The sequence below is a fragment of the Marmota marmota genome, unplaced genomic scaffold, assembly GCF_001458135.2.
Source record: "Marmota marmota marmota unplaced genomic scaffold, marMar, whole genome shotgun sequence".
Lineage (NCBI taxonomy): Eukaryota > Metazoa > Chordata > Mammalia > Rodentia > Sciuridae > Marmota > Marmota marmota.
This window is the reverse complement of record NW_026000142.1, coordinates 21,578,285-21,601,413: the sequence shown is the minus strand read 5'-3', so window position 1 is coordinate 21,601,413 and position 23,129 is coordinate 21,578,285. Positions and strand designations below refer to the sequence as shown.

At 39.3% G+C, this 23,129-nt stretch overlaps 1 protein-coding gene across 1 annotated transcript in view; it reads right to left on the bottom strand.

Moving 5' to 3' along the window:
• Positions 1-23,129, bottom strand: part of Snd1 (staphylococcal nuclease and tudor domain containing 1) — a 411,985-nt gene that overhangs the window by 149,488 nt on the left and 239,368 nt on the right. The window contains exon 14 of the mRNA XM_015488306.2: positions 20,223-20,295. Coding sequence (XP_015343792.2) covers positions 20,223-20,295 — 73 coding nt within the window. The remainder of the gene's footprint in view (positions 1-20,222; positions 20,296-23,129) is intronic.

Below are 23,129 nucleotides of genomic sequence, written 5' to 3'. Positions count from 1 at the left end.
AAAGGAAAGGAAAGGAAAGGAAAGGAAAGGAAAGGAAAGGAAAGGAAAGGAAAGGAAAGGAAAGGAAAGGAAAGGAAAGGAAAGGAAAGAAAAGAAAAGATGACACTCCGGCTGTATTACACAGCCCCTAAAGCCCTTCTCAGGAAACCAAAACTAGTCCATCTTAAATCTTGAACAGATTATCTAAGACTCTGAGCTCCTGTTTCTTAACCTTGAGCCTGGCCTTCTTTGGGCACCAGCACAGCGACTGCATTCTGGAGATGAGGTGGACCCTAGGGTATTCTCTTTCTACTCAGGGAAATTGGTAACAGTAGGATGTGTTCCACGAAGGCAAACACCACTACATGTCAGCACAAATTATTATAGAAACAAAACAAACAAATAAAACCGCCTAGCACTTTCTGAACTCTTTTTATGCATCAACACATATTCCATGCATTCTACTCTCCAGAGTAGCAAGCATGGACATTTTGAAACTCATGAGCTCTCAACCACATAGGAGTTAAGGGCCTTCAAATCCTTTTAGTCTCTCGAGCTAATTAAACAGATGATAGAGTGAGCAAGCATGGAAACATCACATGGCATATGCTAGGGGAATAGTCACTGGATGTCAGAATTTCAGAGGTTTTGAGCCCAGCCCGCAGAAGTGAAAACTCCCTGCAAGGACAGCAAGTCCTGCACACACTCCTGACTTCTGTGACATAGGCAGCCTGCACTCAGCCGAGCTCTTCCCTTCTGACTCTTCTCCTAGCAACAGAGCTATTGTATCTAAATTAATGTACATTAGATAATGAAAATTTAACAAGCCATCAAGTATTTTCACAGCAGCCAAAGGGGCTCTCTCATTCAGAATCAGTGAAGTAGGCTGGGATAAAAACAATATTTAGAGTAATGAGATTCATCCCTCCCTTCAAACAGGTTCTTAGATAAAAGGAGAGACAGTCATCCATTCTCAGAGGTCCTAGTGGCACACTGGTAGAAGGTAAGCTAACAATGAGCTTTAGTGGGTTCAAAACTTCCTCACTGAACACTTGAGCAACACATATTCTACTATACATATACTGCAGGAAAAATGCCTTTCTGGCAGTTGGCTTAAGTCCAGAACAGTCAAGCAAGACAAATGCTCCATGGGAACAAAAGCACTACCTGATTAAAATCCTTTTGCCATACTAGTCTAAATCTGGGACATTATTCATGAGCTGAGCCAGTAAGTCAACAATGATTATCAAATTGATTATTGCAAATCATGAGGCAACCTTATGTCTCTGAAGAGAAGGCCTTTTTCTTCAAGAGTATAGTTATTTACATTTTTCAGAAATAGACTTGTGGTCCTCACTGTCTTTCAGATGTATTTATCTGAGAAAAAAAGAACAAAACGCTTACAGGAATAACAATAACATGTGCAAACCCTTTTCCCTTTTTGCTAAATTCCCAAAGTAGGTAGGCAAAGTATTATTTACTTAACAGGAGAGCAACTGCTTTGGACTGAGAATAGTCAACGAGAATCAAAGGGACCTTATTGCTCTCTTTGCTATAAAGTCCACAGACATTTCTGAGTACTTATAACCCAATAGCCATCTTCCAGAAATGACATGCCATTGACTACCGTAGAGATCAGAAGCAAAAGCCAAAGACAAAAGCAAATTTTAAAAGCATACCAGCACTAGCCATGTTTGTTTCCAGATAAAAAATATATAGGACAAGACATGGAACTCCCAGTCTTCTTGAGGCAAGTGTTCAAAGGCTTAGATGAGATGAAATGTCCACAGACCATCCAATAGGAGGAAGTATAGACATTTCATCCAAGTTGACAGAACTTAAAGAATAAAAGGTCTTATAAAGTCAATTAACCTGAATGTAAAATCCAAAAGATATCAGCTCTTTCAAACCTCATTTGCAGTCACACAAGGGTGTCTGTCTTTCTTTGTAAACTCAAGCACTTCTCTGTTTGGCATGTTCCTTTTCCATATAAAAACTCATAAAATAATATAATTTTATAAATTTAATATTTACTTCAATGACTCAAGTGAAAAATACTGTTTGGCAAGTTTTCTCAGGCGATGTAGCCATAAATCGTTCCCTGCTAATTAAGTCACAGAAATAACTTATTTTAGGAATTCTGATTTTATTATTATAAAACTGCCTGAATGTTGTTAAGTAATTTGCCTTCTGACGAGCCTGTGCAAGTGTAGCAATGTACTTCAGATTCTTATACTCAGTATAACAAAAGTCCAGTTTAGGCCCTGAAAAACTGATGATGTCACTTGGGTATTAAGGACCATAAAGTAAAAAAGTTCAAAAGATTTCATTAATATATTTTAAATCCCCCTCCAATAATCCTGAAAGCACGACTGAGATTTAATGAAATTAAAGGTATCTTTAGGTAATTTTAGCACCCAAGTGTATTTTTCAAAGTTATTAAAGGTCTCAGACGCAAAGAAATAACATTGATGCTCATCACATGAATGCTCATTTCTGCTTAGCAGACTCTCACCCTTAGGCTCCCTATTTTGTGGTTCATTCATATAAGGTCTAGGGATCTATAGCCACAGATCCCTGGTAATATACTGGCTTAAGGCTTTGAGAAGCCACTCAAAGCCTTCAAGATAAATTAGCTATGGTTTTCTGTTATCTATACCAATAATCCCCTCCACTGGTGTAAATAATCAAGAAGCAACTGTATTTCTGAGGAGAGAAGTCCTTTTTGTTACACTGGTAGTTTTCACATTACCTGTGCTCCACAACAAACCCATACATAACTATTTTCCTGTACTCTTAGAAAAGCTAATTTAAGGTTGCATTAGCCACATTTAACTTGCTATTGTGGATGGCATCTCTTTAAGGAATGTTTCTGCCTCCTCAATGCACCTTGAAATTGAGAAAGTAATGATGCAACAAATGTGCCTGGGGTGACTTCATTTCAAAGCACGTTAATATCTATACCTGAAATTTAGAGGACTAGGGTTTGGAATGACCCTCAAGAAAGGCTGGGTGAACCTCTGAGAGAGGCAAAAGTTATAAAGAGACCTTAATTAAATGCTCCCATTCTGCCCCTCTTCTAGCTTGTCAGTCCAAATCTCTTTCCAAATATGGGTGCATCACACCTGTCTGTTGAATATAAGAAGCCCCCTCTGTAGCTAGACTACATTTTTTCTTGGCAAAATACCTTTCTGTGTTTACAAAGGCATGTAAAAATAATTTTTACAATGAACAACCAGGTTTGGGAAGAATGGGAAAGTTGGGGGAGGGGGTGCTGGAGAGAGCCAGGAAAATAGTCCTTACACAGCAGGTATAGGACAAAGCTGCTGAGAGAACATGACTCGGACAACCAGATCACTTGCATCCTAGAGGAGCGGACCTTACAGAAATTAAACTTCTTTCTTCAAAATTCTGGAACAGGGTTTGAAGCTGTTGGTGTGCAATAAATGTTATTAGCACAGTGAATCCTATGATTTTTCTGCTGGAAATTCCTATGTGGTAGACACCAAAGTAGAAAGAACTGATGAAAGGCAAACATCGCAGCACTCAAAGCAGCACAGGGAAATGGGAACACAGTAAACCTATTAGTTAACAATTAACCACTCAGGATTATCATGTGCAAGCCTCAAATGGGAACTGTTAATAAGGAAGCTCACTAATGAGTTCTCATCATCACAATCACTCTTTGATTAACATCATAGGAAAAAGAAGTAAAAACAAATACATGCAGAGCTTATTATGTTACCATAGGAGTCCTCTATAGCACTTGAGAAACTCAACTGTGAAGAGGCCCGTCCACCCTGAGGAACTTCCCTTGAGGTACAACCATGTTCTCTAGTGCCCACCCTGGAATGTTTCTTCCCTGTAAGAGCTGACTGTGCTGCTAGGTTCCCTCAGGGCCAGGCTCAAGGACTACAGAGCAATGCTGCTTGGGTCCAAACAACCTTAATGCTGAAGCAGCAAAATCCTTGTGAACAAGAGGACAGATACAGATAAGAGTGTGGAGATCAGAAATAATAGCTAAGGATACTGAAGCAAATGTGTTCTTTCATTTTAAGGTATATCGTGATTTTTTACTGCCATAGATATCTGTTTTTACAGAGCTCTACAGACAAGGGGAACTACTTCTGCAGCTGTAGAAAAGACAAATCACAATGGTATCCTCTACCAGAAAGGCAGAAAAGTCATACATCACTCCACACTCTTCCTCTTTTCCACACACCAGGCTCCAGGGCCATACGAGACATTTTCATTCACAGAAATGAGTTTATGATGCTCTGTGAGGAGCCAGCTGTAGGGTATGGCAATCTCTTGAGATAAATGGGACCTTGGTGGGGGGAACACTTGGGAATGCGTTCCAGCTCCAGTATTACCACAGCACTTAAAAACTTGAGTCCAACCTTTCCTTGGCTGGTTATCAATATTTCACGGTGAGGTGTGTGTGAGGGGGTTGAGAGGGAGAGTGTGCAAATGACACAAGCTGCATGTTTAGCAGGAATGAAGCGAACACAGGAAAAACCCTGGAGGAAACACTGACTAAAACAAAACCAAACAACATTATAATAGGTTTTTGGTTTTTTTTTAAAGGTGCTGAATCTAAGTCATCAATAATTTCTTATTAAAGGCTGTCTGTGGCTTACAGTTTCTCACACTGTTTACTTAGTTGGCACAGTACCTCACTCAGGCCTCCAACACCTCAGAGTGTAGGAGAAATAGCTATCAGGCCTGGGCCCCACTCCTGGGAGCAGGAACCCAAAGGACATCTGTAGGAGCACTGAGTTGGAAGAAAGCACAGGGTCTGGGAGGCCAGCTTTCTAACCTGTGGCTCTCAAGATAGAACAACTTCCCTTCCCCACTCTACCCCTTTACCCATTATTTAGGAGGACTGCCTGGCTAAGCAGAATTCCCAATAGGGAACTTGTAAGATAAGGACAGCCCAAGGGAAGACGGAAGTTGGGAAACATCAATTAAGTGGAGCCTCATCTCCAACACGTGGAGGGAAAAAATTACTCTTCTATCAGACTTGAAAGGAACTAAACCTTGTACAACTTTCCCCCCACTCCCAGAAGGGAGGTGGTGGTGGTGATGGTGATGAGGACTGAACACAGGACCTCGCACATGCTAGCCAAGCGCTCTGCCACTGAGTCACATCCCCAGGCCACCTTCTACAGCTTTAAAAGTATGTCTTCTCTCAGGATTCTACAAAGGACAGGCGTTTATATATATTTTCATTTGGTTAGTTCTGTCCAACAACTATTTCTTTTCCACAACATGTAATATTGAGAAAAGAAAGCAGGACTAGGCACCTTTTGGCTTAGAATGAAAATATGCAAAGCAGCATGCTGACCGACAATCACCACACCCAACTAAAGTAAAGTCAAATCGTGTAACAGGTCCCAGAATGTGGCATGGACTTCATTTGTAATTACTCAAAACCAGAAGTAACCTAAATATCCAGCAACTTGGGAAAAACAAACTAGAGCACCACACTGTGTAATACTATTCTATAGTAAAAATGGATGAATTGCAAATACACAATTCCATTTCCACGACATTCTTGAAAAGGTTCAACTACAGAAGCTGAGGGTATAGTTCAGTGGTACAGCACTGTTGAGGATGAGTGAAGCCTGGATTTGATCCCCAGCAGCACAAAACAAATAAGATTCAACTACAGGGTCAGAAAACATATCAGTGGTTGTCAGGAACTACGAGTGGCTCTCAAGGAAACGGAGGAATTTGGGGGATAATAGAACAGTAATATTATCTTTGTTGTAGTGACAAGTTACATGTACACATGTTTCTCAAAATGCACATTTGTAAAAACTCAAAGAATTAGATGTTAAAAATTATTTATTTTATTTATATATGTTATACCTTAATTTTAAAAATAAAAGACAAAATGTCTGTTGTACAAAGAAAAGTGAATATTTTAATTTTTAATTTAAGGAAGCTTTTTTTTAAGAGAGCGAGAGAGAGAGTGTGTGTGTGTGAGAGAGAGAGAGACAGAGAGAGAGAGAGAGAGAGAGAGAGAGAGAGAGAGAGAGAGAATTTTAAAATATTTATCTTTTAGTTTTCGGTGGACACAACATCTTTGTTTGTATGTGGTGCTGAGTATCGAACCCGGGCCGCACGCATGCCAGGCTAGCGCGCTACCGCTTGAGCCACATCCCCAGCCCAAAGGAAGCTTTTTTTCTGAGAAACCTGGGAGATAATGACAAGTTCAAAACTAACCACTCAGTAATTATGGTTTAGACCAACTACTTTAACATAATTAGGTACTAAATGTTTTAAAGTACTTAAAATATTAAGCAGATGAGAAAGTTTTAAGCAGAAAGTGGTATAGATGAAAAAGTAAGGGGTTAGAGCACAGTAAAAACAAAACAAAACCTAACCAAAGATTTGTTTTCCTAAAAGTAGCATTAGAAAGTCTCAATTATTAGGCAATGACTAAAAGGAAAGCATGAGAATCATGATGTCACCCTTAAACAGCCATTAAGGGGACATGCTTTGTTCAAATAAGAACAAAGTTCTGTTAAGTACTTATGTCTATTGACAGACAGGTCTTTCCTACTTGGAAAGAAAATCAGGTGATACAGTTTAAGATGAATAAAATAATATCCAATTCTCAATCAAGTGAAAATTCTACACAGGTTTAGAGACTGTTCTTTTTATTGAATGACTTTCAGTTTCCCAAATTTAACCAGTTAAAATTATGCTGTGAGAACCACTCAATTTAACCTTTAGAAATGAAGTAATTGCCTTTTAGTGGTAAAATTTGCATTTTATCATCAACAGGAAATATAATGCCCTTGGCTTATTCTACAATACTTTTTTTTTTGGAAGAATAGAAATCACAGATGATGGTATATCTGTTCTCCATATAATAGGGGAAGGAGAATGTAAGTATCTACTTGAATAAAGTATCAAATATATAGCTTGTTTCCGTCCTATCTTCAATTTTCCTCCCCTATCTTGGACACCATGTAGCAATTAAGGCAGAGACAAAGGTGCCACACCTATGGTCCTCATCAGGCCCGCTAATCCACACAACATGTGCAAGTCTCGTCTCATTCATTACCAATTCATGGCATCCAGAAAGTTTCCCAAACGGTCCATTCTTTTTCTCATTTTTTCAAAATCTAACTTCTCAACAGAATATTATTACAGTTTTTGGTTAGAAACTCTGTTTTTCATATGGTGATTTTGAAAAGAAAAGCCCCCTTGCTGTAGCACTTCCCAAGGGCTCTTCAATTGACTTGCTTACTTCTGTAATAGTAGCTGCCACGCGTTCCCCCCAAACCCATTCCTGGATGGTATTTCCTACATCCATGCCTGTGTTTTCTCAGTTTACTCTCTTATCCTTTATAGGAAAGATATCTTGCTTATATTTTAGAACTGACATGAGACTAGCCTACAGACAGCTTATCTAGAGTGTATGGCAATGATAATATGCAAGAAAGCACCTCAACTAGAGTCTACACCTCTGGATAGCAATTAGAAGACTAGGACTCAAAAATAACTTACAAGAATGTAATACTATTTTTTCAATATTTATTTTTTTAGTTGTAGTTGTCAATACCTTTTTTTTTTGTGTGTGGTGCTGAGGATCGCACCCAGGGCCTCACACGTGCTAGGCTAGCGCTCTACCGCTGAGTCACAACCCCAGCTCCTAATACTATTTTTTCATTAAAAGTTTTAGATCAATTTTTATCACTTCCAATGTCTCTATAGGCAAAAGGTAAGAATTTATTATAGATCAGAAAATGGCTTGAGAGATAATTAAAATAAAATGTGCAGAATAAACAATTTAAAAGATGGTCTGATGAAGCATACATTTTCATTTCATGGGCAAATCAAGAACTCAGGGGCAAGGAAATTGATGCCATGCAAAACTCTGCCCCACTCCAGACAAGAATGCAACTTCAGAAAAGGAGAAAGAAAAAATGTCAGCAAGGAATCTAGGACAAAATTAAAATATTAAAACAAATAGTAGTCAAGATTAGATGGGTATAGATGCAATTTTTTCACTGAATACTCTCTCTACAGTTGGTTGGTTCTATAGACATAGAACCCACAGATATGGAAGGCCAACTGTACTTATAATATCATTTTGACTGCATATCTACCAGTATTGGTCCAATAAACTTTAAGTGGCAGCATATTTTATTGTGTGTAATCAGTTTTTTTTTAAATCCCTATATTTCTAATAGTAAAAAAAATAAACAAATTGGAAGACACAGTTCCAGTTTTCTCAGCATGGAAAAAAATGCCAACTATTACGGTAGAAATCTATTATTAATTAAAACTGAAGATGGTCATTGTTTTAAAGAACAAAAAAAAATGCATCCAATTAAAAAATATGCTATTCTTTAGCCTAGGTGTCTTTTTCAGAAATTGTTTAAAGAAAATAACAATTTAGAGGAAGGTTGTTTATCATAGGAAAAAACAACTCCAAGCCCCCTACATCCAACAATGAAAGGTGGATTAAAGCAATTCCAGTACAGCATTTTACAGCATCCACTCATCCACCAATATCTGCTAAGCATCTTGTGCCAGATGCTTTCCTAGGAACTAACTGTATAGTTAAATTTTTGCAGAAAATTTGTGTAAGAAAAAAATGTGTAAGTTATTATTTTAAAAAGGAGAAAATACAGTAACATTGAAGGCTGATTCAGCTTTGCCCAGATAAACTTACAAATTATTTTATATCAGATAACTGCCCCTCCAGTTTTTCAGAGTCAACATTCATCATTCTCTACAATGAATTAGGTTCTTTACATTTTGAGACAAATAGATATTATTTATGTTATGACAAAGTCTGTAAAATACATTGACTGGAAGCTGATATGAAATTCACTCCATGATTCCATCAAATGGAGATCTGAACACAGTACTTCATGGTGCTAAGGACATCGAAGTAGCCCTTCTCTTAAGGATAAAAGTTTAGTGCAGATAATTAGGATTTAGACCCAAGAAAATACAACACAAACAAAACTACATATTGGTACGATGTGAGAAAAAATGTGTTCCTAATAAAATAGCAGGATGTTGTGAAATGCCCCCAAAGTCAGGCTCGGCATAGAGCCAATAATAAAGTGTTCCCAGGATTCCATGCAGACATGGGAAATAGGCAATAGTAAGTAGGCTTAAACAGCTGTACATCTACTTACAGAAAAATATATCTTCAGGGTAATTAGAACGTATAACAGGGGAAGGACAATGTACGTATCTACTTGAATAAAGTATCAAATATATAGCTTATTTTCCTCCCCTATCTTGGACGGGATGTAGCTATTAAGGCAGAGCATTGGGGGCATTTGGGACTCCAAATTCTTTCTAGGGCAAAAGTAGAATACCCTATTCTTACCCAAGGGCTTCACAATTTGGGTATGAGATGACTATGTGCAGACATTGCATGAGGATCTAGAATTGAGGGCAGATAATTGGGACAAAGAGCTTTGGTCAAGACAAGGGAAGTTTATTTCACCAAGGATCTCATATCATTTTCATTTCCTTCCCCATCAGTGAATAGGTAATTATGAATGATCTCAAGGTGTCCTTACACATTCCAAACTACACAGATATCATTATTGTGAACACTCATAAATTTGCTCCTGAAAAAGTTTACTCTTGTTAGAAAGCTCCTAAAACTACAGGTTTAGATAAGTAAGGCAGTTCCTGCTGCTAATCCACATAGGGAGATATTTAGCTTTCCCTACCTCCACTTTTCTTCATCCCACATAAACTCTCTAAGGGCAGCATTGACCTGCAGTGCTAACTGTCCACCTGACAGGTCTCAATCTTTACCTTAATTGACCTTGAAGCAGTGGAGTCAACTCATGTAATGTGACTCTTTCTCCTCTGATTCTGAATTATCACATTCCACTGATTTTCCTTTGTGAGCTTGGGCACCAACCTGTTTCTCTGACAATGACTCTCCCCATCCATATATGATGGTTAAATTTTGGAGACAGAGGAGTTGGTCTAGGTATTCTTCTCTCTTAATATGCTCAAGCCATTTTATACACTCACATCTGTGTGTCCAATAGTCTTAAATTCATGCATAAAGCTCAGGCCACTTTTCTGGGTTACAGACCATTTGAACAGCCCATGAGTGCTATAATTTAAACGTGTTCAGAAATTACTAGTTCTCTGGGTCAGTGTTTATCATATGAGAAAATGAGCACCACTGTCAGGTGGCAATCTGTGCCAGACATTTACTTACCTGATTTTACTTCCCTTCCTTGACTCCCAGGCAAACTAACTACCCATTTCTACCAGTTCTTCTACCAATCTAGATCTCAAATATCTTTCTACCTTCATGGTTATACCTCTAGCCAGAATCTACTCAACCCTCAGACAACCTATAATAAGTGTGATCATCAGTATGTACTCTCACAGGACTTTGTACTGGCATCGCCATTGTAATTATATAACAAATTGTGTATGCCCTATAAAGGCTACATCTGTCTGCTTTAATATCATATCCTCAATACCCAGCACTGTGTCTAGCATGTAAAAAGCTCTCAATAAATACTTATTGTTTGATCATCCGTTCAGTGATTCAACATAGGAAATGCATTTAAAAAACAAGCCAGAGATGGCATATGTTCAATGTCAAATCAGAGACAGAGAGATCATAAAAGCTCAGGAGAGGAAGCAGTATGATTTGAGCCCTGAATTGGATAAGAAGTTTGGAATAGAAATACTATAGATGATGACGATAGCTATCATCCACAGAAGACTTTTTGTGTGGTAGACAGAATGCTAAGCAATTTAATAATAATCAATACAATGTCAACCACTGCTCTCTTTTGAGCTCTTATTATATTCTGAACACACTGCACATATCAATTCGTTCAATTACACCACAATCTCAGGAGGGAAGTGCCATGATTACACCTATTTTAAAGATGGGGAAAATGGAGGCATGGAGAGGTTAAATTTCCTTGGTGACAAAGCAATAAGTAATGAGGCCACAACTTGAACTACCGTGGTCTGATGTTAGAGCCCATGCTGCTAATCAAATGTCTATATTGCTGCTTATATTCTAGAATACTTGCATCCTTTCTGCTGTATGCTTTTACTAGCCTGACCCTTGATAGATAACTACCCGGAACAGTTAGTTTTATACTTGGAACCAGGTCACTTTTCTCCAAATACAAGTTCATTCTGTTGGAGCTTATCACTTGGCAAATCAATCTAAACTAGGCACTGTAAATATAAAAAAGATTCTTCTTTCTTAGTTTAGAAGCCAGTAAGAAAAATCACTGTGCAGCCCACCAATGTAGGTAGCAACATGTGCAAAATCATGGTGATATGATAATGTAAGTGCTGAAGAAGGGCACGATCAGAGGACAGTGGGGATGAAAAGTAGAAATGGAAGAGTCATAAGCTGAAAGAGGAGGAAGACATGATCAGAGGGGAAAATTCCAGCAATCCAAAAGGAAAAGAAATGCCATTCCACCCATGCTAATTAATACGAGTCAGCCAACAGACTGAGAACCTTAAATAGTGGAATAGATGAATACGATATAAAAGAAAAACAGGCTCTGCTGTGGGGAAGTATCTGGGCACCTTGTACTAGTGTCCAATTAATGGAACTGGGTCTTCCTCCTAATTAGAAACTGTGGTAACAGCTTATATCCTCAAGTACCTTCTGAATCCCGTACTGTCATGGGAATTCTTTAATTTCTTTTGGAGAATACCATTTCCTGAAGAACAAACGCACAAAACTGTGGGGCATTCCAAAGCCACCCAGAGCTCTGGATGTCAACATTGCAAAGAGTGTCCAAAATTTTGTATGACATATTCTGTAGGGAATATGTTGGAAGCATGCTAAATAAAGGCTTAAAATACAAGTAAGCAGAATGTCTATGCTAGTAAAATGACTTACTTTGAAATGTTTACATAAGCAATAGCCACAGGACAAAATGAGTTCAATCCAGGGCTAAGTAGTGCTATGGTGGTGAAGTGGAGAGTGAAGCCCTAGCTGTACACAAATATTTCAAATTGTATCACATCACTTGGCAGTCAGGGGCTAGCTCGGACAACCCAATCACACACCTCAACCTGGGAACTGAGAATGTCATCAACTGCCTTCAAAATACCCTTATGTTCATTTAGCTAAGCCTGTAATGGGCTCAATTTAACCAAATTGAACCCATGAAATAGAATCTTAAAGCAATATCCACATGCAATCAGAGAATGGGGAAGAAACAGAAGAGCACGAACCAGAATGACAGCAAAATCTGCACTTATAGTCAACTTTCTTCGGAAAGAGATGCCACTTTTTCAGAGAAGATGCTCCTGGGTGCTCTCAAATTTCCTTGCTCTTTTCTTTGCACAAAGAAAGGTTATGGCTTTCTTCCTAGCTATGGAAGCTAGGACCCTGTTGCTAAGGAGCTCATCTGCATGCACTCCTGTGTGTGAAGCCACAGTTGATCAAGGAATCAGAAGGAAGCTAAAAAAAACTATTTCTTCTAGCAGAAAACTTCCTGATGACACAATTCATGGTAGTGACATATCAAGGTTATTGAGTACATGGGGAGGAAGATGATTTTGCTACAAGAAGCAACACACAAGAAGCTTTGTCTCTAATAGTGCTCCACCCCTGGGCAAGTTGCTTGAACAAATGTCCCCAGAGGTATGTCTGCAGAACTGGAACACAGCCAAAGGTCAAGATTCTGTGCCCTGTCTTCAATGTCCAAGTTCCCTACCTCAAGGTTATCTGCTATGGTGCCTGAATTTTCCACAACAAAAGCCTGATGGTGAACAAAATGGCAGACACCAAAACAGTATAGATCAGACACTCTGCAGATGAAGTACAAGTGTGCACCACAGTGCCCAGCAATCCTATAAACGTTTATTGCCACTGATATAAATTCTTTTAAAAAATTTCTTTCTTGATTCTGAAATTGCTTCCATTGTTGAAAGGTAATTTTCAAAAACATAGAATCATGACTTGTATACAAATATGAAATGAACATGTCAAAAATTTCTTTTTTATTCACTTGTTAATGAAGGAAACAAAGATTCATAGGACACACATAGGTCACTAAGTATGCTAAAATAAATTTGTTAATTTTTACTCTATAAAAATGTTAACTTTGAATACATTTGTCTCACAGGACAGAAATCAATGTATCTCTAAAGGAGCACATTTCGTTCCTTTCCTCTCTCTTTTTTGTAGTACCCAGTGGCATTCTACCACTTCGCTATATCCCAAGTCATTTTATTTTGAGACAGTGTCTCGGGCTAAGTTGCTGATGCTGGCCTTGAACTTCTGATCTTCTTGAGCCGCTAGGATTACAGGTGTGTGCTGCACCTGGCTAAGGACCACATTTCTACAGGAATCATTTGCATCACCATCAGTCCTTCACAAGTTACAAGTTATATTTCCTCTCTAGGAAGGTGCAAAATAGTTCAGACAAAATCAACAGAGAACTCATAGAATCACTTAACCCCAAAGGGTTTAAAGGCAGCACCCAAAATAAAGACATCCAGCAATCTTCTTGCTTATTTCAGAGTCTTAAACAATTTCTCCTCATACTTCCAACTAAATAAACACAAGAGATCATGTCCTAAATTTGGCGCCCTACAGTGTGCACAGAACAACACAAGAAGAATACAATTCAGTCAAAAAGCAGATAAAAACTTTATAAGAAGTACTTGAACACTGTAATCATTGATCGTGATAAATGCTAAAATGCAATCATGAAAAAGATTCCCATGGAAATCATGAATGTTTTCAGATTTAATTAGAAGAGAGGGTCACCCCTGAAGTTCTGGGGAAATTAAAGAGGGAGATTTAAAAAAAAGGAATTGAGTGTGCAGGACTCAAATGGTTGAAAGGAACTATAGACAACCACCCCACCTACCAAAGATAAAAGCAATGCCATCTGCCACACAGGCAAGAATGCAACTGGCTGATATCAACCCATGACATAATCAAGGTTTTCTTAGTAACAACCAGCTCTTGCAGAGATGAGGTTTTAAAGAGGTAGAAAAAGAAAATGAAAGGAAAGGAAAAGGGGTAGCCTCAGATTCTCTCCACAGTCTGGGAAAAATTTCTAAGGTAGCTGCCACTCAGGCATCATGGGTACTTGTCACTGGTGCCTCATGCTGCAGAGCTGCAGAGCCAATCTCTCAATTAAGCCCCATGCCAGGGACCAACTAGAGTTCACAAAAACTTGGTTCAGAGAAGAAAAGAATATATAGAGAAATACCTTCTCCTAAATGAGCATTAATTTGAGCTACCAAATGTGCCCAAGAACCCAATACTCCTACTACCCGTAGCTTCCACCCAAGGGACCAACCCTTGTTTATGGAACATATAGGCCTTGCTCTGGAGAGCACAAGCAGGAGACAACGAGTCAGCTGTTTCTGAGTTCCAAGGGTTTTCCCAGGGCAGCAAATGCAGAGGCCAGCAGTAGAGCCCACGGCTAGCATGTGACTAGAGCTCCAGCACTAGGCAACCCCTCAAGGTTGCAGAAACCCACAGGGCTTGACCTTGGTCCATCCATACAGTAACTGTGGACTGCATTTGCACAATAGAACATGATGCAGGACTAAAAGGAGAAAAAGAGAAGGTAGAGCTATTAAAAAAATAAAACTCAAAGAAGGCACCTTTATGCCAACAGATAAATGTGATTAAAAAGAACAAAAAGGTAGCAAAAGGAACTTTATAATCATAATAAGAAAATCTAAAGTAAGTGGACCAGAAGACATACAAGGGAAACTAAAATTAACACAGACTTAACTGATGAAACCTCTGGAAGATTTTCTGCTTTTATCTTGTATAGATATTGGACAAACTATTTTTTTTTCTGTTTTAATTCTTCTTCTTCTTCTTTTTTTTGCATGTCTTTTTTTATTTATATATGACAGCAGAATGCATTACAATTCTTATTACACATATAGAACACAATTTTTCATATCTCTGGTTGTATACACATTCACACCAGTTCGTGTCTTTATACCTATACTTTGGATAATAATGATTATCACATTCCACCATCATTAACTACCCCATGCCCCCTCCCTTCCCCTCTAACCCCTCCTGCCCTATCTAGAGTTCATCTATTCCTCCCATGCTCCCTCTCCCTACCCCATTATGAATCAGCCTCCTTATATCAAAGAAAACATTTGGGATTTGTTATTTTGGGATTGGCTAACTTCACTTAGCATTATCTTCTCTAACTCCATCCATTTACTTGCAAATGCCATGACTTTATTCTCTTTTATTGCTGAGTAATATTTCATTGTGTATATATGCCACATTTTGTTTTTATCCATTCATCTATTGAAGGGCATCTAGATTGGTTCCACAGTTTAGCGTGAATTGTGCTGCTATAAATCTTTAAATTCTTTTTAGCCAAAAAGAATATATATATTTTTCTTAGTTTTCCATTAAGGCCAACTCCATGAGGAACTACAGAATGGTTACCCCAATAAAGGTCTCCAAGACTGTTATAGAAAGACTTTTCTTACAGAGATTACTCCAGGAAGAAGGGCATTGCATAAAAGCAATGGAAGACAAACGGATAAAAGGAGCCAGGCCACTTCATTTCATGACTAACAGGAATCCAAAGTCTTGCTTCCTACCATTGTACCCCCCAGACCCAGTCCTTGGATCAGTTGAGGCCACAGCTCACACACATTTCTATCGGTAGTACTAAGTGTCTCCAATCAATCACAGGTAGACAGAGCCATAAAAACATTAGTATGTAAGACGGGCAAGAAACCAAGTAACAAAGTGGAAATGTCCAAGTGAGCACTGCAGCAGGAAGAGTAAATTATAGTAAAATTAACAAATGCATTGCTAGGAGCACATGAGAAGGCAGGAAGATTTTCAGAGAAAGACAGATGATCCCATCCTAGGGCTTACAGAAATATGACTAGAAGATGATGTTATAGGTCCTATCCTCTTGTGTCATCAGCTAATAAACAAGCAATCATCATAACTCTTCACATACTAGAGAAGAAAGAACAGAGATGAAAAAAGAGAGGAAAACTCACATATACATTGAGTACCACTCACATACAAACGGAAGAGGAAGAGGAATGGAAATAAAGGAAGCAATCTGCACTTGCAGAGCTGGAGGCAACTGGAGGAGTGAAGAACTCTCCCTCACTCTCTCTCTCTCACCTGAGAACCATAATTGATTTGTCTGATCTACCAGAACAACAGTTAGGCATGCACCAGCCCCATTTTATTGCCTGTTTTACACTGTGTATCTGCAGGAGATCATATTTATTACCGAGCAGACTACAGCAAAAACAATAATAAACCCAAGATAAAGAACAGCCTTGTATTCCACTGACATGAACATTCCAGCTTTTTCTAGGCTGGCAAGGGAGGGAGTTGAGTCAGATAAGGGGAAAAAACCCACTAATAATGAAAGTGTGGATGCATGTTGTAAAGCAGAACCCCAGAACTTTCCTCCAAATCAAGCCAGATTAGAACTGAGTCAATCAAGCTCTTAGTTGGTTTCACATACACAGGAACATTCCAAAGTGAAAGGAAACCAGGCTATTATAGCTCTGACAGTATTGGCTAGTACTTGTAATTCCTACTTCCTTTACCCACAAAAATGAAAATAAGGAAAGTAGCCACCTTTTCAGTACCTATGTTACTGGGCCAGCAGTAAACACTTTTTTAACCCTAACCCTGAAAACAGGTGCAAAGGTACAGATGGACCAAGTTTTTATCAAAGCCCTAGACAAACAGGAGTTAGTTAATTCAGTGAGTGATACATAGAGAGGCTCTGTCCATCTTACAGAAAAACCAACTTAGTGTCAACAAATCATCTGTATTAATGAAGTCCTGCTTGTTGTACCAACTCAGGGTCCAGTGGCTCACCTATGAAGGGGTCTGTCCATCTCTGACCCCTCTGCCTGGATTACTTACTTCCCGCCATACTCAGCCAGCCAAAGAGGCCTTACACTTGCTGAATCTCCATAGAAAAGTGTTCTAATATAGTGACCCTTGCCCTGTGAGATAATTTTTGAAAAATGCAAGAGGAGAGATATGAAGAATGGGTACAAAACTCAGTTCCTAAAGTGAGAGGCAGTTAACACTAGGACTGGTTATTTGATTCACAATCACAGTACAATCTATTCCAGAACACATTTCTTGAGTGTGTTTAGGAGACAACGTGTACACTTATGCATGCTTTTCCCCCAAGGATACGCACTGGGGTAGGGAGAAGGATGGGGGAGTATTATGCACAAAAAATAGTTCATATTAAATGATTTTGGCAGCACAGTATATACTCTGTCAGCTCAACGAAAGCTTCCATTTATCATGACCTACAACTAAGAGGGGGATCACTCTGGGGCAGTGGGGAACACAGCTGAAGATTTAATAGAGATTAAGAAACCTTTGTGAAACCATTATATACATGTCCATTACATTGCCATTATTCCAGGTATTTATTCTCCATCAGGCTGTACGCTGTCTGCCCACATGACCTCACATGTCTACCTGTCCCTCAGACAGCAAAATTGGCAGCATGTTCCAGGAAGCAGAAAACCCATACATCTCACTTAAATGCCACAAGGGCACCCAACACACACTCATACTTAACACAGTGATAGAAAGACAGGAAGATGAGAAGGGGGAAAAAGACAAACCTCCTCTATTACAGAGGGCACAAAAAAATTGCAATCTTAGCTGAATAATTTGTGATTCAGGCAGACAAGGTCATATCTGACATCTATTTAAATTGAATAGCTTTTTCACTCTCAGTCTTCCACTTGCTCAAGCTTTCCTCTTTTATTTATGTGGTAACTGAGGGAAATTTAACTGGCATTTATTTTTAAATAACTTTAAGAGGAAACCAATTCTTTAATATCCAGACGGAAAAGAGCATAAAAATAGGCACAAAAAATGAGTTATAGTTTTAAGGGGGAGTTAGTGGAGAAAGGAATTAGAAAAGAAAAGAAAGATGACAAGTTTCACAAGACCCATTGCTACCACCACCACCACCAACAACAACAATAAGAATTCAGAAAGCTTCAAGGTAGATGGAACATAAGATTCAATAATGGTCTTGAGGATGCTGCACTGGGAGCTCCAAAGAGGACACTTAAGGCAAGTGCAACTTGACCTCTAGAGCCTCCTTAAGACCTCATCTCACTGACAGTGGGAAATCAGAGTAAGAACATGAACTCCTACCAAAAGGTGGCACCTAACTCCAAGGTGCTGGTGGTGGGTATTATGTTTTTGGTTCATACTAATGTTTTTTGTTTTTAATATATTTTTAATTTTCAATGACAAATTAAACCCTAAGTTTTAATTCTGCTTCTGGAAAGATCCCAGAGTATGGGTTTTATATAAGCTTTTCTTTTCTTTTTTTGGTACTGGGGACTGAACCCAGAGGTACTTTACCACTAGTTACATCCCCAGTCCTTTTTATATTTTATTTTTGAGAAAGGGTCTTGCTAAGTTGCTGAGGCTGGCTTCAAATTTGCTTTCTGACTCAGGCTCCCAAACTCCTGGGATTTGAGACATGCATCAGCATGCCTGGCTTATATAAGCTTTGTAATGGGCAGATAGTCCTTATAGAGAGGGGCCTCTACTGTGACTTCTAAAATAAATATTTATAGCATTCTTTCCTAAAGCTGAACAGCCCCCAAATTGCACTTTGATTGTTCTAGTATCTTTAGCAAAATAACAATATTTAGGAAAATACTATTAAGATCAACAGATCACACACCTATAGAAATTAACATATATGAAGAGTAACTCAACAGGGTAAGCCACAGAGAAAAGAGGTCAAATAGCACTGCACTGGGCAAGTCAAACCTGCTATAGGCCTTAACATGGTCACCTGTGGCTCAAAGGCCATTAATAGCAAAAGGTTTCTGGGCATCTCCGGATTCTAAGCCACAAAGAATGTATAGCTCTGTATCTCATCCACTTAAAAGAGGACTCAACCTCTTGACTGAAGTCCAATTCATGGTAGCACTTTATAACCTGCAATCTGTGATAACTGGCTATAAAGAAAGAAAAGCTCACCAGAGTTCTATTGCTTAAAATGAACAGGGGACCACTACACCCAGGCAAGGAGAAGTTGGCCAGACACATTTGTAAAAAGCAATCACCAGGAACGAAAGAAAAAGATTCCGCCAGGCCTGGGAACACAACAGGAAGATAATATACTCTAATTCATCACTGCTCTGGGCCAGGCTGAGCTCTAGAAACGTTTGTTTATATTAAATGCATCTTCTAGGTGCCCAGGGCAAATTCCCTGAGTACCCAGACTAAGATTTACTAGCCCTCCCCTTTCAGCTTCCCAGGTGATGTGGTCCTGTACCCAAGACTCAGACCTGATCCCTTTCCTAACTGTTAGTGACTATGGGAGTTGAAATGGATGGTGTGTGTCTCGGATGCCTTCCTGGGCCATCAGACAGAAATCAATACTGGCACCATTCACTATCCAACCTTAGCTAGTATTATTTCTCTTTGTAGAAGCTGTCACTACTCCTGACACTGCAATTGCTACCCTTTCCCACTTGAATATAGTGACTGTATTAGTTTTGGTCACTGTTATATTCTCAGTGCCCAGAGCAGTTCCTGACACACAGTAGGCATTCAATAAGTACTTATAGAAAATATCCACTCAATTAATAAATGATCTACTCAGCCAAAAGAGACCCTAAATGTGCAAGGGTGAAGTCCTTATTGCAAAAAATTCATTTGGACAAAGGCTTTTGAGAGCTCAGAAGTATTTGTATCATTGATCCCTCTATATTATCTATCTATATCTCTATCTATTATCTCAAATGATGTTCATACATTTCTCCATTGTCTCCCACTTTCAAGCAGAGAAAAAGAACTCCTGAGGAATCATGATTAATTCTTAGAGTTGTCATAAAACCTATACTTGACTTTTCACCATGAAGACTTCCCTCTCCTAAGTGAGAATTAAACAAGGATTTTAAAAAAGAGCTAATTCATTTTAATAGAACTGGGAAGAAGTATCTTCTAAGCTCATAACAGTTAAATACGGAAAGGCAACATAACACAATAAGGGTTTGAATTGCATTTTTCCATAATAATATAAAACAGAATCCCTATAGAAGCCTAAGTAGATGCCATGGAAAAAAATCACATTCAAGGCCTGAAAAGGGGCAAGCTACAGAAAACGCACAAGCAGAAGTCTTTCAGCAAATAAACACACACACTCCAGGAGCCTCTGAGCTACTACACAGCTTGATTCAGAGACAAGACTCACCCCAGAGATATCTGCAACACGGTGGATAGGCACTTCCTTCTTGCTATGCAGACCTTTCCCATTCTTAATAGCTCTGTAAAGAAAGAGAAAAACCATCCAATTAAGATAAAAACTACACTGGGAAGGGGCAGGAGAGTGTCACACAGGGGAGAGAAACAAGGCTTGCTAAAAGGGGACATGTCACTACATAAATCACACTGTACACTGCTGAGTAGCTGGTCTGTGCGGGAGCAGTTGATGGAGGGGAGAATGTAAGACTGCTCCTTTCCTGAGCCCAGTTACCAGTACTTTGCTGCCAGTTTCGGCTAACAGTGTGCCTGGTAATCAAAGAGCTCCCTTACTTGTTTCCAAATTAAAGGCATTGTTCCAGGCATAAAAGAAGAATCAGTTGGAAGAGCACACTCCTAAGAAACAGAAGTAATAATGTTTCTTTCAGCATTTAATCACATGAAACATTTTAAATGCAAAATATGTAGCTAGTGTTCCAATTCTAATGGAAATAAGTTCCTCCCAGGTAAAAAGATAAGTTGCCCTGAATGAAGCAATATTGTACAGAAAAGTCGTTTAACTGTTGGGGGAAAAAATTAGCAAATGCTACCTAACTTGACATTAAGCCTAGTTCCCAATTGGTTTTTGGCTTATAAGACCAGGGGATTTAGCAGGGACTCTGCCACACGTTGGTCTGCTCCAATCTCCCACTTTTATCTCCTATTTCTTTTGAGTGGTAGCTTCAGGACAGAAACCTAAAAGCATCACTGGGTGTGATCACTGGTGGAACAATGAAGGGACACATATCAAAGCTCTCTGATAAGTCACTATCTTCTTACCCTAGATAAGGCCTTCCCAAGGCAGTGCTGTAACAGCAACTCAGAGGGGCTGTCTTTGCTAAAAGACTGACTTTGCTGGAGCCTGCATATGCCGAGTGGGTAACTAGAAGCAAGATATAGCTTGGCATCTTTGCCTTCATTTTGTATTTGTCTCCTTTATTACCTTAAACTTTGTGACACTGCTCAGGTCAGCACAGACATGTTAATCGTTTTAAGGAATACATCTATAAATTAGTAATACCCTCTTCAATACTGAGGCAGTAACTGCTGCATCCTACTTCAGGCTCCTGGAGTGGAGCCAAGAAGCTTTCAGATAAGCCAGACCTTCCAGGAACTGCATGGTCTATCATCTCATTGGAACTCAACTACCCTGTTCAGGATCACAGATCTGACAGGTGAACATCCTGCCAAACCTCCTGAAGTGATAAAAACTTCTCCAGCGCCACCTTGAAGAACCAGAACTGAGAAAATCATCAACCAGACCACAGTTTGACCAAAACTGTTTAATTATATATAACTCTTGCCTCACCCCCCAATTCTTCTTCTGTTTAAACCTAATGCTCTGTTTAAACCTGTTAAAGACAGAGTTGCTGGATCTTACTTTGCCTTCCCAACATGGCCATGTCAACTAGTTTTCTTTCTTGCTTTATACCTTTTCTATTTGGTGTTTGGGGTGAGAGGCTGAAGCTGATATGGCAAAACACTGGAGTTAGGCCTCCGGCCTAGGACTATGGTAACACTGCCAGGCTTGCAGAACACAGCAAGGAAAAAAATAGAGACAGATAAAGAGAGATTCAGGGGTGTTTCTGCTCTGCTGACTAGCCCTTTTAGGGTTTCTGAGATCCAAAAGAAATACACAGAATGCTGTCAGAGAAAGGCCAGGATCAGTGTAAGTGACCCCTATTCACACTAGTGCCCTCATTTCACTTCCACACCAGCTGTCGCATTCCATTCAGGATCATAACTTTCTAAACCAAACCCACACTAACCAAATTGGATGGTGTTGCTCAGTGCAACCTAGAATGGCCACATTTCTTGTGGGCTTAGACTGGTCTCATTGTTAAGCCTTTTTTTTTTTTTTTTAAATCCCAGAGGAATCTTTTACTCACCAAAGTGATCTAAAATACTTTTCAGTTCAGAAACAACAAATAATAGTTTTCCTTACTATCTATTTTCCATTCCATTATGGGGATATATGCGTACCCACCCACTCTGATCTGAAATTCTGGTTAACCATGCTAACAAAAAGAAATCATTTCTAAGTTCCTTAAATTCCATGGTTCCTTATGAATTTTAATGAAGGTCTTTAGCTTTAAAAATTGCCAATGGGATCAGGTCTTGTGAAACACACCTGAGAGGCTGAGGCAAGAGGACTACAAGTTTGAGGACAGCTGGACAACTTAGAGACTATCTCAAAATAAAAAGGACTGGGGATGTAGCTCAGTGTTAGAGTGGTTGCCTAGCATGCCTGAGGTCCTGGGTTAAATCCCTACCACTTCCTCCCTCCAAAAGTGCAAATGGATCAGAAAACTTCCCTTCACAATTTAGTCTGGTAGTTTATTATTAATGATAATGATCAGAGCTGATTATCAAGGCCTGCTCATGGGCTCTTGGGATTTACAATGAATAGAATAGGACCATATAGATGGAAACCAATGGCTAGACACCAACTATCCAACTCTTCCATCTCCCAAAGCTCTGACTACACCCTGTTCCAGTCCTGTTTCTACAACTTCCTCTTGCCACTAAGCTGATCTCCTGATTTTGTTACCACAAACTGGAAGGAGCAGCCTTCAGAAGGCCAGGGAAGCTCTCTCCTACAGCAGAGGCCTGCTAAACATTCTGCTAGTCTCTGGGGCACCAAATGCTCACAGCCTTATCCTCTAACAACAAGGACAACCAAAATAAATGGATTTGACCTATGAACAGACGGTTCATGTTACAGCGCTGCTGAACTCCTGGCCTTTCCTGGGCTGGGGAACAGCTCACATGCCATGAGGAAAAAGCCCAGAGCCTGAGCTGTAAGTTGGAAAGCCAAGGTCCTCCAGGCAAAAGCAAGGTGGTGGAAGTAAAGTTGAGG